This window comes from Pteropus vampyrus, unplaced genomic scaffold (assembly GCF_000151845.1).
Source record: "Pteropus vampyrus isolate Shadow unplaced genomic scaffold, Pvam_2.0 Scaffold106, whole genome shotgun sequence".
NCBI classification, from domain to species: domain Eukaryota; kingdom Metazoa; phylum Chordata; class Mammalia; order Chiroptera; family Pteropodidae; genus Pteropus; species Pteropus vampyrus.
In genome coordinates this window covers 3,669,392-3,685,495 of record NW_011888887.1, presented here as the reverse complement: position 1 = coordinate 3,685,495, position 16,104 = coordinate 3,669,392, and the positions used below count along the sequence as shown (strand labels likewise).

The 16,104-nt window shown below is 37.9% G+C and overlaps 1 protein-coding gene across 1 annotated transcript in view; it reads right to left on the bottom strand.

The window, feature by feature from the left end:
• Window positions 1–16,104, bottom strand: part of MAN2A1 (mannosidase alpha class 2A member 1) — a 158,030-nt gene that overhangs the window by 129,671 nt on the left and 12,255 nt on the right. Inside the window, exons 2-3 of the mRNA XM_011365152.2 lie at window positions 4,763–5,020; window positions 2,404–2,548 (exon numbers count right to left, since the gene is read on the bottom strand). Coding sequence (XP_011363454.1) covers window positions 2,404–2,548; window positions 4,763–5,020 — 403 coding nt within the window. The remainder of the gene's footprint in view (window positions 1–2,403; window positions 2,549–4,762; window positions 5,021–16,104) is intronic.

Here is a 16,104-nt window from a genome sequence, read left to right as displayed (position 1 = left end):
GTACAGCACTGGAAAGCTGTGGCGGGGCATGGAGGCACACTAGAGAAGGCCTTACATATATTTAGTGATTACTCTACGCCAAGTGTAGAGCTAGGCAGTGAGAATCGAGTGTAGCAAGAGACACATGTTCTCTGCCATTCCTGTTTATTTAGGTGAGAGAGCCAGGTAAATTTACAGGAAAGTATTCTGATGTCACTACTTATGTAAGCTTGGCAAGTGGCTAATACCCTCATCATGGATAGCAGCGCTAACCTTCAGGGATTACTGGGAACAGTAGATATTTATAAAACATTTGGCACAGTGCCTAGTGAACTACAAATTTTATTATTACAGTTAAGCGTCCATGCTATAGAATAACAAGAAATGACATTGATGGAAATTGAGGATGGCAGAAAAGGGGAAAGGATAATAAAGGTCTTCAAAAAATCAAAAAGGGAGGAAAGGTGGTTCCACAGGAGGACTTGCAAGACACACTGCAAAGTGTATTTATAAAACCTACAAGAAATAGTATACAATGGAATCACATCACATACCCCATTAAGTGACAAGATCTGAACTACACGATTGGCAAAAAAGGAAGAAAGAACAATTTAAATACTATAAGCGCCTCTGCCTCTATTTCACTCAACAGGGGAATATTTCAGAGTGAATGGGGTTTACAGAAAAAAATATCTATCTTCTACAGGTAGTCTCGGATACCACATGTGAAGTTTAAGCATCTTACTTCACTGAGTGTGAGTCTAGATATAAACAAAGATATATTTTTCATATGCATCCCTTAAATGCAGATGTATTTAATCTGGTGCTATTTTGATTAGATGTGATTTTCATCATCTTTTATACTTACTTGATAACTACCTCCTGCTTAAGATGCTACTACACCTATATGATCTCCATTTTACAGATACACAAATAAACATGCCTGAGGACACAGGACCAGTATGCAGTAGAACCAGGAAGCCTGCCTCATTCTGCCTGGCTCCAAAGTTCCGTAGTCTTTCCACAACGCCCAGCCATCCCTGACTTAGGATTTGAAGGGACAAGCTAAGATTAAGGGGGAGGATGATGCAAAACATATAAGAGAAAAAATTAATAAAACTGATGGGTATTTGCAGAAAAAGATAAAGGCATTAAGACCAAAGACAGAGAAACCAAGTCAGAAGCTGACGTATGGTAACTGCTCATCACAAATTTCCAAAACAATATTGATTTCATGTATTTTATACCTCTGTGCTTACTAAACACTGAAGTATTCTGGAAATGCAAACATTTGAACATCCAAGCTCTATCTCCTTCACTACCTCTCACACCCCAAAGAGGCATGCAGCACACACACAAACACACAACTTCACCAAATCATGTGTCCAGACACTAACTTGTTAGGTCTATTGTCTTAGAGAAAGGAATACACGATAATAAAATAAATTAATGGAAAAGAATATAAGTAGGATATAAATGTTGGGAGTAAAGAAAAAAACGTCCAAAGTACTAAGTGAATAGCAGTATGTGACAGTAATAATAAAATTGAGAAATTGGGAAAAATAACAAATATAAGTATTAGTAATTCCTTCAAAAGAGGCTTTGTAAGTACATTCCTACCTACCTTCCACCCTACCCCTCCAAAAAAGATCCTGCGACTAAATTCACTGGGCATTTACTCTGTGCCTGTGTATTCACACTAAAACATATACACATTGAATCATATTCCTCATTACAATTTTAGCAATTTCTACTTACCTTGGGTAAAAATGTCTGGCCCCAATAAAAAATAAAAGTCATAATTTGAGATAACAATCATGATAATGATAATGACAGCAGTTACTTTGAGGCCATTCACCATGCGTTTACGTCTCACCCAATGAAGTAGTTTATCCTGATCCGACCTGGGAAAACACTTCCTCTCAGATTAAGTAACTTACCTAAAGTTGTCTAATATCTTAGACATGATGGGGTTGGGATTCACTCGTGTCTGTCTGACACCAAGGCTCTTAACCACTTAATGCTGTTTCTCCATTTTAAAGATGCAAACTTTCCCATGATCACTCTGCCTTTTTTAATGTAGAGTTTATGGACACAAAATAATTCTCCCACATAGTATTTTAACTAAGTAACTAAAACAAATGATCAGTACCTTAAATGTATGCAACTTTTTATCCCCCCAAAGCTAAGACCTTTCTGTGTTTGTTACTATTTCATACTGCACAAGTACTATCCTTAAAAGGCAAATAAATTGATAAAATGAGAACTCAAAAATATAATGACATATAAAAGGAATATGATAGTGTTGAAAGTCAGAGACTATGCCTCAAAAATTTGAGAAGCGGGTTCTACCAGATTCTCATTAAAATATTCTGTGCCTACAAGGGCTTAATAACTTCTAGTTTTTTGAAGTGCGAATTTTACCTGGGTCATTATGGGAATGAGGTACCACAAAGACTTGAAGGGGCTTAGTGTCCCATTCGTTAGATAGATAGGTAATGTCAAATCCTTGTTTCCAAACTCCACCATCTGGATTGTCAAAAGGAATTAGATTGTAAACATCCAACATCTAAAAATATAAAGAAACAAACAACAAAAAAAGTAAATTTAACCATGTATAACCATTATTGATTTAAACTTCATGTTGAAAAGTATTTGCTTAAAACTAATTGTTGTACTCTGAGTATATATTTTACGAGATAAAACTATTTCTGTAGACATTAACTGAAGAGACTAAGGAAGAAAACATTTAATCACCACTGAAAGGCTTAAAATGCTACCTGTATTACATAATTATCTTGAAAAATAATCTCCTCTCACATCTGTTTCTAATAAAAAATAATTTCAATTCCTCTTCCTCTGCTTTACTTACCAATACAATTTAATAGAAATTGATAAGAACTGAAGAGCAAACAAAAAATTTGATTATGATCGAATATTGAGCATTTTCAGTACTGAAAATTATTTTTTGCTTTGAGTCGTCCTTATTTTATGCATCTATATTATGAAAATGCATCTATAGCAATTCTCTCATTCGACACGTAATGTTTACTGTTTTTATTAGAAAAATAAAACTACAACACGGTCAACTAGATTAAACTGAGATTTAGCTTTGAAGTGTTTAAATGTTTTCTAAGTTTCCAATGCAATATTCCTTCTACATGATAATTTATTTGAAGCAAAGGAAAAAAATTCTGCCCTCCCAAAAAAACCCTACAAACTTTTACTCACCATACTCTCTATAATACTAAATGTGACAAAGAACACAACCACCCTTTGGTAAAATTTAAATTATGTAAAAATTATATCTTATTTAATAAATGGGTTACAAAAGTTTTTTTAAAGATATCAAGCAAATTACATAAAAGTGAATACAAAGTATTTTGTATAACGTATCGCTCACTTTGGAATTCATGACTTTAATAAATAAAACGCTCCCAGGGTAAGTCAGCAAATCTTTGGGAACCAGCTGGACAGGAAGATGTGTTAGCAGTCTCTACTATTCCTTTCAGTTCTTTCTTTGGTCCTGCGGATCTCCCAGTCCCTGCTGCTTTCCTCTGCCTGCCTTTCATAGTTGCTCTGCATCTCCTTTCTGTCCATCCCAGATTTAACGCCCCCCCACCCCGCGCCAAAGTTTAGTTTCCCTTTAAGAGGTACTTAATTAAAACGTGAATAAAGCCAAGCCTGGCAGAAATAAATATCCCTTCGAAGCACAGGATCCTGATCCTATCTGAACCTGGCCGCACACTAGCTGATGAGGTTGCAGGCAAAGGCCTGGACAGCTCCATTGTCCCCAGCTTCCTGTTTGGCCTGTGAGCCATGGTCTCGCGATCATATTATGTTCTGTCCCAGGAATTAGTGAAAACTTCTACTCTGAAGCAAGACCAGAGCCAACTCACTTTGTACAACTTTAAGATATGCACCACTTAGGGTCTTGTCACCAAGTTCCAGTTTCTGGTCTAAGGTATGAGGTTAAGCATAGCTCTCTGCTAATTTGTAGAACATAAAAATATGAATGACACATCCTAAGTTTAAGAAAGGCGGAAATCCTTTCTTACCCTAGTCGTCAACTCTACTACCCTCTAGAATAACGTGATCCAAGAGAAATATAATGCAAGCCAAATATGTGATTTTAAATTCTGCAGTGAAACAAAATAGGCAAAATTACTTTTAATGCTCTATGTGATTTAGCCCAATATATTCAAAATATTACCATATCAATGTGTAACCAATATAAAAATAAACAAGATATTTTACATTCTTTTTTCATACTAAACTGCAACACTTTGTGTGAATATTAGAGTACATTTCAAAGCAAACTAGCCACATTCCAGGTACTTAGTAGCCACATGTGGACAGTAGCTTCCATACTGGAAAGCAGAGGTCTAGAATATGTCCTTTCCCTTTCACAAAGAGATAATGGGCAAAAAGAATCTAATTCTACACTGTGTGAAACCTCTAATGTATAACAGTGATATAGTAAGAGGAGGGTTTTTCTTGTACTCTCCAAAGGAAGGTAGGAAAATCTCTTCAGCTAAATTTAAACCTTGAAAGGTCTTCTACTATTACAGAAATTAAGACCTAAAAAGCATACAAAAAGGCCACATTCACAAAATGTAAAATAGGAAAAATTAGGAGAAACACAGAATTATGGAATTTTATCACTAAACAAGAACATTAATGATCTTGTGACTATTCAAATCACTTTATAAGAATAGATACCAAATCAAATCTATAAAAACAAAAACAAAGCCCAGTGATTATTAACAAATGTATACATTACCTGCACATCTGAATTCTGACTTCCACTTTGTGATGCAAACAGACAGTCTGCAGGGTTGTCTGTGAGGGACAATTGTTTTGATGACAGAAGAGGTGAGCCAGCACCCTGGCTGAAATTGCCTTGTGAACTTTTCAGCCCATCCTCCACAGACTCACTCAAATTGATGACAGAATCTCTAATATTTGAGATGATCTCATTATTCTCAGCCAGCAAATGCTCCAAATGGTCTATTTTTTCTTGCAACATTGAGAGCTGGCCCTACAATAAAAAAGAAAAAGGCAGCTATATGAAACTCTTATATAGCTCTGCTGAGGCACACACTTTTTTTTTTTTTTTTTTAATTATGTGCCTGCCCAAGAGTGCAGCCACTCACCCTTCACTTTCCACTTTTATAAGTGGGATCACAGAAAACATGAACAGCTGGCAGGGTTGAAAGACCAATTTACAGCAGAAAATCTTCTTCATGGCTGCAATCTTTGTTTAATCATATTTTAAAATATGCAACAGAAAGACCAAAAATATTTGGGGATATATTTCCTATTACTCCCAAACTCAGCCCTAAAAGATCTTTGGGTCTCTAACATCACTAAATACAACAATATATTACATTCCGATATGAAATCTTAAATTTAAGTATACCTGATTCCAGTTATTCGTAAGGGTCAAAAAGTTTGAACCTGAAAACAATCATTTCATCTCAATCTGTAACATTAGTGGACAATCATAAGAACTGCCATCTGTAGAGAAATCAATTAGTCAATTGTTAATTAGCCAAATACTTGAAAAAGACTGGCATGAACTTCTTCCAAATAACCACACTGCTAAGTTATTTTGACTGCTTCTACTATATGGTGTGACTTTTAGGTTTTTTAATTGATCTTCATATTAAGAGGGCTGCTGTCTCTGTAATATAAACCTTGCTATATAGAATAACACCTCAGCTTATAAGGGCAAGGACCACCTCCATCTTGTCCATTCCTATACCCAGGGTTCCAAATACAAAGTAGATAGTTATAAATTTATCAAATGGCCCTCATATTTCTGGAACTCAACTATAATTCTTTAGTGAACACCCACTGTGCTAGGTATAATGCTACATGCTGGGAAGATAGATATGCATAAGATATGAGTCCCTGTCTGAACACACAAGGTGACATTGTAACTACAAATAGCTAAACGTCCCAAAGTAAAAGACTGCTCAAATGGTATATTAAACATTACTAAACAGTTTTCAGTCACTGAAAATTTAAAAATATATATTTTTTAAAAATAAAAATATATGGAAAAGTATTTCAAGGAAATGCATTTGAGAAAAAGTAGTTTTAACATAATATGTATGGATAAAAATAGTATGTATGACATGATCGCCTTCTGAAAAATAATACATATGGAAGCCCATAATCAAGATGGTAAATGGGCATTTATATTCTTCTTTAGTCTGTTACGAACAGTTGTTGATTTTGTAATGGGGAGGCTGAGAGAAACAAGGATTCTATTCCCGGGTTATTGGCCAGTTCAACGAGGGAAGAGGAGGAAGCAACAGTCTGCTATCTACCAAGAGAAAGCCATTTCAGCACAGTGACAGAAGTCTGAAGGGACTAGGGAAGATATTTTGGAATAAGTAAAAACACAGCCAAAATTAAAGCAAATCAGCAGCAAATTATCTTGGGAGGTAGTGGGAGAGATGACACAGGATGAATACCCAAAGCTCTGACATCCCAGAGACAAGGAGCACAAGATGGCCATATACCTCCTCAGATCTCAAAGATGCTTTCACAGGCCTCTCTACTTATTAGAAACAGAAATAGCCCCCTACACGTCAAAACTGCAGTCTTTTAAGGTAACTGTCACCTCTAGGTGGGGTGGCAAGTCCCCACAAGGTAGAACTCTGAAGCCTGTGCATCAGCGTATACAGAAGTAGGAAGTGCAAGGTTTTAGCACAGAACTCTTCCTGGAAGATAAGCCTCGTTTCCCCTCGTGAAGAGTAGAAGAGAGAGTATGGATCCAGTTCACAACTAGAAATGGCAAAGCAAAGGATGGATCAGTACAACACTAGGTTTAAGGTGCAAAAAGAAGCTAGTCAAACCATGCCAATTCCAGGTCAGCAAAGCTGCTGAGCAGTATTATACTACAAACCTTTTTTTTTTTTTATAAGCACACATCGATGTTGGTTGAGTGGTTCTGAGTGGAAAGGCCAAGGGGACCCCTGACATAACTCAAAGTTCATCCAAAGAAGCTAAAAATATTTGAGAGCCAGGTACACAGTTGATTAATCTGTATATATTTTCCTAAACAGACATGCTATCAAAGGCTGTCTGAAATAAGGGGAAAACTTTTCTTCAGTCATTTATCACAACACTGTAGACTGCAGGTTTTTGAAATCATTTCTGATGAATTCCTGTTGAATATTTCCAATACTGAAGATACATGTCGGCTTCAGTGATGCTTGCAATTTCTACCACAGCAGGTAACAACAGTAAATCAAGTTCCTCTGATTCCAAGCAGAATTAGAACATGTTGACTCATCTTGCCTATAGTAAAGCTACACACCTCCAAAAAATAAAACCTTAGCTTATTCTAAAATACCACCCAATAATACTATAATAATTATGTATGGTAACAAATGTTTTTTAGACTTACTGTGGTGATCAATTCGTAAGGTATATAAATGTTGAATCACTATGTTGTACATCTGAAACTAATAAAATATTATTTGTCAATTATAGTTAAAATAAATACTTTTTTAAGTTAAGGGGAAAGAAGACATTAATTCCAATGAAAATAAAAAGATGTGCTGGAAAAGCTAAAAAATATAAGTACCACCATCCTCGAGCTTTTAATGATGTCACATAGTGTATAAATTAATACATGGGTGCCGAATTTCTCCAGATCTTCCTTTACTTTCAGGAAAAGATAATTTTGGAGCCATGCACAGGGAAAAGCTGCCTATAGCTCAATAAACACACACTGAGAAAGAAGAAGGCTCTTTATGGAATAGTCTTAACTATATCCCATAACCCATGAGGAGAATATTATTCAAAATAAACATTATAAGAGATGGATGTTTCATGAAAAAGGATCCTGCAGGCACTAAAAATGATTTCAATCTCATTGTTGCTTTAAAGATACAATTAATGATCAGTACCTAGAATTCTATACTGAATGAAGTCCATTGAGAAAATTGTGGCCTAGAGATATGTCAGCATAATGGTCTAATGAAAATTATTTTTGAAACTATATTATACAGTGGAATAAAGTCTCCCTCCAAACAGCTGAAATTTTTTGAAATACGCAAATTCTATACACATGACAGTGATATGACCTTAAAAAGATGCACTCGTAGTCTACATTAAAGTAACAGAAATCATAGATAATGTTTCAATTAAGCTGACAAGTCAAAGAATACTGATAGCAATATTTAAAAAGACAATTTTCTGTAGGCAAGAAAATCACATGAGAAAACCACTTTAATTTCTTTGATTTGCTAATCAGTTCTACAAGGAGGCCTCGGTGTTGTACTGGTGAGGAGTGGAGAAGGAGGTCATGACATTTGATATACTCTGCTTTTGGTGAAAGAGGAAAACAGTGAAAAATCACTGATATCAAAGATCTTTAACAGAGAAAATTCAGAGCCTGCTTGCTACAAGGCAAAATGGGATCTGCCCTATGAACAAAATCAATGTGCATCTACAGCTAAATCTGAAAACTTATTATGTAATTATTTGCTACAGGTAAGACACTAGTCGCTGAGACTAGCATCACCGTGATCGCTGAAGCATGCTGAATCTGCACACCTTCTTCCTTCCTGTTACAATTGAAAAAAAAAAAATGCATGCCTTTCCCTTCCCTTACTTCAAAGGCAAACACAGCTGGTGAGCTCCAACCCCATCTCTCTCAACTGCTCAAAGGCTATATTCTTGTGGTTAAACTCTCTCAACAATGCTTCATCAAACTCCACTTTTAAAGACAACTCGTTCTCAGTAATATAACCTAACATGTTCGATTAGGTCGATCTATATGAAATTGCCATTCTGGTAAGTCAAAAAGTAGTCAAATGTCACCAGTGTCTTATGGTTCAACTTAACATGTTATCCTATCTTTAAAAAAAAATAAATAAATCAAACTCAGGTGGTTCCCTTAGCTCCATATTCCTTTCCAGGGCCACACCCCCTTCATGGACATACAAGGATTATCAACAGTCTACAATTATTATTTCCCTTCCTTATGAATTTCCATTGGCTCATCTGCCTACCACTCCACCAAAACTCCCCTTGGAAAATACCCAAAAGCTTCCATGCTGCCAGACCTGATGAGCAAACTGTTCTCACCTTATTCATCACTTCAAGGAGCATTTGGCACTCCTTCCCCCAGAAACGTTTTCTTCAATCACTCCTAGCACATGTTCTTGGTTTTCCATCTGCCAACTGCTTATCAATCTCCTTCTCTCCCCAATATCTAAATGATGGAGGCCCTCAAAGTTAGCTCTTCTCATCCACTCCATGGTTTAAATTTCATTTTTCGTACTGATGCCTCCCATATTAATATCTCCAACTCAAGCTTCTTCTCTGAATAAAAGACCCATATAGCCAAATGACTACCTGACTTCTCACCTTGAGTTTCAAACTTAAGCCCAAGAGATACCTTCCCCCAAAAGCCTTCTATAGTCCTCAAGTCTTCAGTAAGCTTTAATCTCTGTCTTGTTGGTCACCTCCAAAATCCTGATGGCATAAATGACTCTTCCTCCTTCCTCACCCTACTCACAGGGCCGGCCAACCTTTCAATAAGCTCTTTTCATTTTACCCCCAAAATACGTATGGAATCAGTCTACTGCTCTCCCTTTCAACTGCTACCACACTGGTCCAAGCCACCAGTGATCTCTTCCAGCCTAGTACAGCAGTCTCTTAACTGAAAGCCATATCTACATCCCCTAACCATGCTCTACTCAAATGTAATACCTTTTTTACAGTCCAGTGCTAGTTTCTCACTGCACTTAAAATACCTTACACTACAATCAGTAAAGATCTGCATATCTACCTCTCCACTCTTCTCTCCCTCCCCCTATCTTAGCTTCACCCTGATCTTATCTCAGTTCTAAGCTAGCTCCTCCCATCCTATCTCAAGATCTTGGTATATGTTCTCTATACAATGTTTAGACTTTCACCTTAAATATACTCACTGCATAGCCCTCTCCAGCCATCCTATCTAAAATAGGCCTCTCGTGTTATACTATATGTTAACTTATTTTTTGTTTTTCACAGCATTTTTATCTATTTTATTCATATACTGCTTTCCCACATTCATCACTAAATGAATCCCATTAATTGGAAACTCCAAATTTTTACCACCTTTCGTTTGTACTTTTTTTACCGTCTTCAAGTCTAATTTTGTTAGATTCAGCACATCACTCCATCACATCAAGATTTTTCTGGACTTAGATTCTATCACTGAATGTGCCGTGCCCACCACATAGCAAGTGTGGTTGGGTGAACGGGCTATAACAGTAAGCATCAGAATCATCTGAAAGGCTGCTCAAGGCTATAAAACCCTAGGGATGCACCCTGAAATCTCAGGAGGGGCCCTAGCCAAGAGAGTGACATCACCAAAATGGCAGCATAGGAGACCCCAGCCTCTGTCCTCTCACAAAAATAAACAATTAGCTATCTATGAACAAAACAGCTCTGGGAGATCTCTGGAGTCTATTTTAAAAACTTCAGCAACACAGTTAAACAAAAAATCTGACAGTAACCACACACAGAAAAGACAACAGCTTCATTTTGCCTGCATCATCCCATCCCCCAAGCCAACACTGCTTAACACTAAAAGGGAACTCCCCAGCTAAAAAGAGTTTCTCTTGCTGGGAAAGAAGAGTGGGGTAAACAACCAGCTTCCCCAGCCTTCGCTACACAAAGAGTCGTATAGAGAAATCTCAGAAAAGGAAGAAAAGCAGGGGCTACCAATAGTGGCCATGCAAACAGCAAGAGAGGTTCACAGGTTCATTCTCCAGGTAAACTCTGCTTTCACCACTGAAGAAGGAACCAAACCAATGGTCAGCACAGCCGCCACGGAACCCCTGCAGATTTCACGAGTTTTCACCCAACATGTACTGGCATTTGTTGATGCCAGCCACCTGTGTCCCAACTTGCTGCCTCCCCTCTGAAGCCTGGGAACCATACCAGCAGCCAGCCCAGGCCTCTGGGGTTGCCAGAATGCAAGACTCCAGCCTAAACTCGCATGGCTTGACCTCCCATGCCATGGGGCTAGCCTCTCCAGCTGTGCACTTGCGTACAGCCGACCTGACACCTGTCACCAGCGTCCACTTTCTGCATCCACTCAGGAAGACTGTGCTGTCATGGGAGAGCATGCCTATAGCCAGGGACTCCACTGCTGCTTGAGGGCCCAGATGAGGCCCTGTCTTCTGTCACTGGCCTGCACCACTGGACTCACCTGCAGCTAGACCCTCCAGCTGTGTAACTGCACACACCCAGCCCGACCCCCATCACCAGCCTCCACTGCCATGTAGTGGAGTACACATCAACAACCAGTGCCCCCCTTCAACTACCAGTGCACCCACAGTTGGCTCCAGCCCAGGCTACCTGCGTTGGCTCCCACCACTCCATGTATGTTTACAACCGGCCTCTGCCACTACACAGGCCCCAAGCAGCTGGCCCCCACAGCTAAATGTATGCACACCAGCAGCTCTGGCCACCAGTGTTATCTGCCCTAGTCCCTAGCCACTGGACCTGGAAATGGCACTGAGGACTTAAACAGCCCTTGCAGCCACTCTGCAGTAAGCATCAAGGAACATGCAGTTGTCAATGCTATGGACACCAGCAGACCAAGTCAGAGATATCATAATGTCCCTGAAATTGGTGCAGTCACATGCCCCTGTACTAGGTGCCCTGTACCACTAGATCAGGTGCCAGAGAATACTCCATCATGCCTCACTTACAAGTGAAAAGCTTCCCTTACTAAAGTTAGTCCATGAAGTCTGGAAGAGGTGACTGCTTCTTCAAATGCAAAGACACCTACGCAAGGCTACAGGGATCAGGAAGAATCAGAAAAACATAACTCCACCCAAGGAATACAGTAAACCTCCGATAACTGGCCCCAAATAATTGGAGATAACAGCAACAACCTAACAAATAATTCAAAATAATTGTTAAAAGATGCTCAGAGAGTTACAGGAAAACACAGATAAACAATTTAATGAACAATATAAGAACAAAATGAGAAGTTCAACCAAGAGATGCAAAAAAAATAAGAACAGAAATGTTGAAGCTAAAGAATGCAATGCCTAAACTGAATATATAAACAGAGAGCTTTAACGCAAGACTTGGTCAAGCAGTAGAAACAACAAGTAAACTTGAAGACAGCTCAATTAAAATTATCCCATCAGAGGAGAAAAAAGAAAAAGGAATGAAAAAGAGTGGAGAAGGCCTATATGATCTATGGAATACCAACAAAAGAATAGGTTTGACACTTATTAGAGTTCCAGAAGAAATAGAGGAGAAGTGGGCAGAAGTTTGTTTAAAGAAATAATGACAGAAGTTCATGAAACTCATAGATCACCAAATTAAATCGAATCAACTTAACGAGATCCTCTCCAGGACACAGAATTGTTAAAAATCAAAGACAACAAAAGAACCTTAAAAAGCTGGAAGAGGGGGTGGGGTGGGGTGGGGGGGAAGCTCATGATATACAAGGGAAACCCAATTAAGCTACTGGTAGATTTCTCAGCAGAAACCTTAAAGGGAGGGCGAGAGTGGGATGGTATATCAAAAGTGCTGAAAGAAGAAAACTACCATCCAAGAATACTTAACCTGGCAAAGCTGTCCTTCAAAAAAGGGAAAGACTTCCCCACACAAACAAAAGCCCAGGGAATTCACCAGACCTGCCTTACAAGAAGTGCTGAAAGAAGTTCTTAAAGCTAAAATGAAAACATGCTAATTAATAACACATGAAAACATATAATACTCATAAAGGTTAAGTGTATAGCCAAATGCAGAATACTCTTAACATCGTAATATGGTGAAATACTAACTACTTGATTTAGTAAAAGGTTAAAGAACAAAAGTATTAAAAGTAACTATAGCTACAATAATTTGTTAGTGGATACACAATTTAAAAAAGGTAAGTTGTGACATCAAAAATTTCAAGAGAGGAGGAGTAAAGGGTAGTTTTTGTGTGCAAATGAAGTTAAGTTTATTGTGAAATAGACTGTTTAAAATGTTTTACATAAGCTTCATGTAATCCCAAAGCAAAAGCTACAGCAGATTCACAAAAGATATGAAGAGAACCAAAGCATACGACTGCAGAAAATCAAGTCACAAAGGAAGGCAGCAAGAGATAAAGAAAGGAACAAGAAAACTACAAAACAACCAGAAATCAGTAAGATAACATGAGTACATTCTCACCTATCAATAATTACTCTAAATGTCAATGGATTAAATGCTCTAATTTAAAGACAGAGAGGGGCTAAATGGAAAACAAACAAACAAATGAGACCTAACTATTATATAGTGCCTACAAGAGACTCACTTCAGCTTTAAGAACACACATGGACTCAAAGTGAAAGGATAGAAACAACCAAATAAAAAGCCAACCTATGGAATGAGAAAAAATCTCTGCAAATCATGTATCTCATAAGGGGTTAATATCTAAAATATATAAAGAACTCAAACAACTCAATAGCAAAGAACAATCCAATTAAAATGAGCAAAGAAAATGAACAGATATTTTTCCAAAGAGATACGATGGCCAACAGGTACATGAAAAGGTGACAGACATCACTAATCATCAAGGAAATGCAAATCAAAACCACAATGAGATATCATATCATATCTCTTGGAATGGCTGTAATCAAAAAGGCAAGAAATAACAAGTGTTGGTGAGGATGTGAAGAAAAAGGAACCCTTGTGCACTGCTGGTGGGAATGTAAATTGGTGTAGTCTCAATGGAAAACAGAATGGAGTTTCCTCAAAAACTTAAAAATAGAACTATCATATGATACAGCAATCCCACTTATTATATATCCAAAGGAAATGCAAAAAGCATCTCGAAGAGGTATCTGCACTCCCATATTTATTGCATTATTCCAAAGAGCCATCAAAGCAACCTGTGAGAGATATATATATACACATGTGTAAGTATACATACGATAGGATACTATTCAATCATAAATTTAAGAAAAAAAAGAAATCACCATTTGTAACAACATAGATGGGCGCTGAGGGCATTAAATGTGATAAGTGAGACAGAAAAAGACAGCTGATGTATGGTATCATTTATATGCGGAACCTTAAAAAGCTGACCTCATAGAAACAGAATAGAATGGTAGTTACTAGGGGCTGAAAGGAGGGAGAAATGGGGAGATATTAATCAAAGAATACAAACTTCCAGTTACAAGGTGAGTAAGTTGTGGGCGTCTAATGTATAGTATGATGGTTATAGTTAATATATTTTTTCTTGAAAGTTGCTAATAGAGTAAATTTTAAATGTTCTCACCATACACACACAAAAAGAAATGGTAAATATGTGACATGATGGAAGTGCCAGCTAACACTGTGATGGCAATCATTCCGTAATATATAAATATATCAAATTGACAAATTGTATACCCTAAAATGATAGTTATATGTTAATTATATCACAATAAAATTAATCATTTTGTAATGTGTAAGTATATCAAATCAATACACTGTATACATTCAATTTACATAATGTTATATGGCAAGTATATCTCAATAAAGCTGGAAAACAAAATAAAATAAAAAATAAACACAAGCCAAATGTGAATTATGACTCCACTACTAATGGCAAGTTACATAACTTCTCTGTGCCCCCAGTTTCCTCATCCGTAAAATGGGGCTAACACCTAACCCATTATAGGGTGGCTATATGTGTTAAATTAGTACAGTTGACCCTTGAACGATGTGGGGAATAGGGGTGCCCACTCCTGTGCAGTTGAAAATCCTTGTGTAACTTAAATTGGTGCTCCTCATTGGTAGATTCTCAAATGTGGATCAAAAATATTGTTTTCAATCTGCCACTGGGTTAATCCGCAGACGCAAAGTCCAGTAATACAAAGGGCCTACTGTAGGAGGCAGAATCATGTCCCCCCACACTGATGCTTGTGTCCTAATCCCTGATATCTAGGGTGAAATATCTTACCTTAAATAGCAAAAGGCACTTGGCTGATGTGATTAACTTTAGGATTTTGCGATGAGACAACTGTTCTAGAATATTCAGGTAGGTCCAATGTAATCGCATGGGACCTTATAAGAAGAAAGAATGAGAGGCAGAGGAGATATGAAGACAGAAGAGGTCAGAGTAATGCCATGCTGGAAGGCGGCCTTGAACCAAGGAAGGCAGACAGCTTCTAGAAGATGGAAAAGGCAAGAAAATGGATTCTTCCCTAAAGCCTCCAAAGGAAGGCAGCCCTGCCAACATTTTGATTTTACTCCAGGAAGACCCATTTCAGACTTCTGACCTCCACAACTCTAAGATAATGCATTTTTCTTATGTTAAGCCACTAAATTTGTTGCGATTACAGCAGCAATAGGAAATTAATACACCTGGCAAAGAGCTGACTCGATACAAGTAAAGCTTGGAAAGTATCCTTATATTTGCAGTCCTTGGTAAAGGAAGCTGCCCACGTCCCCATCACAAGTGGAAAGCTGAGCACCTGAGGAGCTGACAGCCCATGCAATGAAGTGGAGGATGGGACCATGTGACTTTATAAGCTGTTTCCCTGGAGCATCTTTTGGTCACATATGCCCCTTTGATCTGACAAGTCTATATATCTACCTTAGAATAAAGGAGGCAGAAAAAGACTTTATGGTTAAAAATATTTTTTCAGGGAAAGAAACATCAACATCTTCATCTTGGACAGTTTGGGGGCTAATGAATAAAGTTTTTTAAAGCTATCTTGGAGCTACAGTGGGGCAAGTAAAATAGGAGGCTACTGTAACTGGCCAGGTAAACACCATGGTGGCGTTGGCCAGGGCAGTGTAGGTGGAGGAACATGAAAGCATATGATGAACTAGGAAAGGAAGAGGCAAGAAAAACAAAAAAAATAGCCTCTTTTCTGCTGAGGCAACTGGGAAGATGACAGGTAGCATTTTAGGGAAATAGGGAATGGTGGAAAAGCACCAGAGTGAGGGGCAAAGGTTCTGTTCTGGAACTATCAGATAGCCCAGCAGCAGTATCCAGTAGACATGCAAGTCAGAAAGTCAGGAGAATATATAAATTTGAATGGCCAACATAAATATGAATTTAGAGCAGTGGGAACGAATGGGATTACCTAGAGAGAGAGTGCACAGAGCTGCTTTTCATAATTGTAA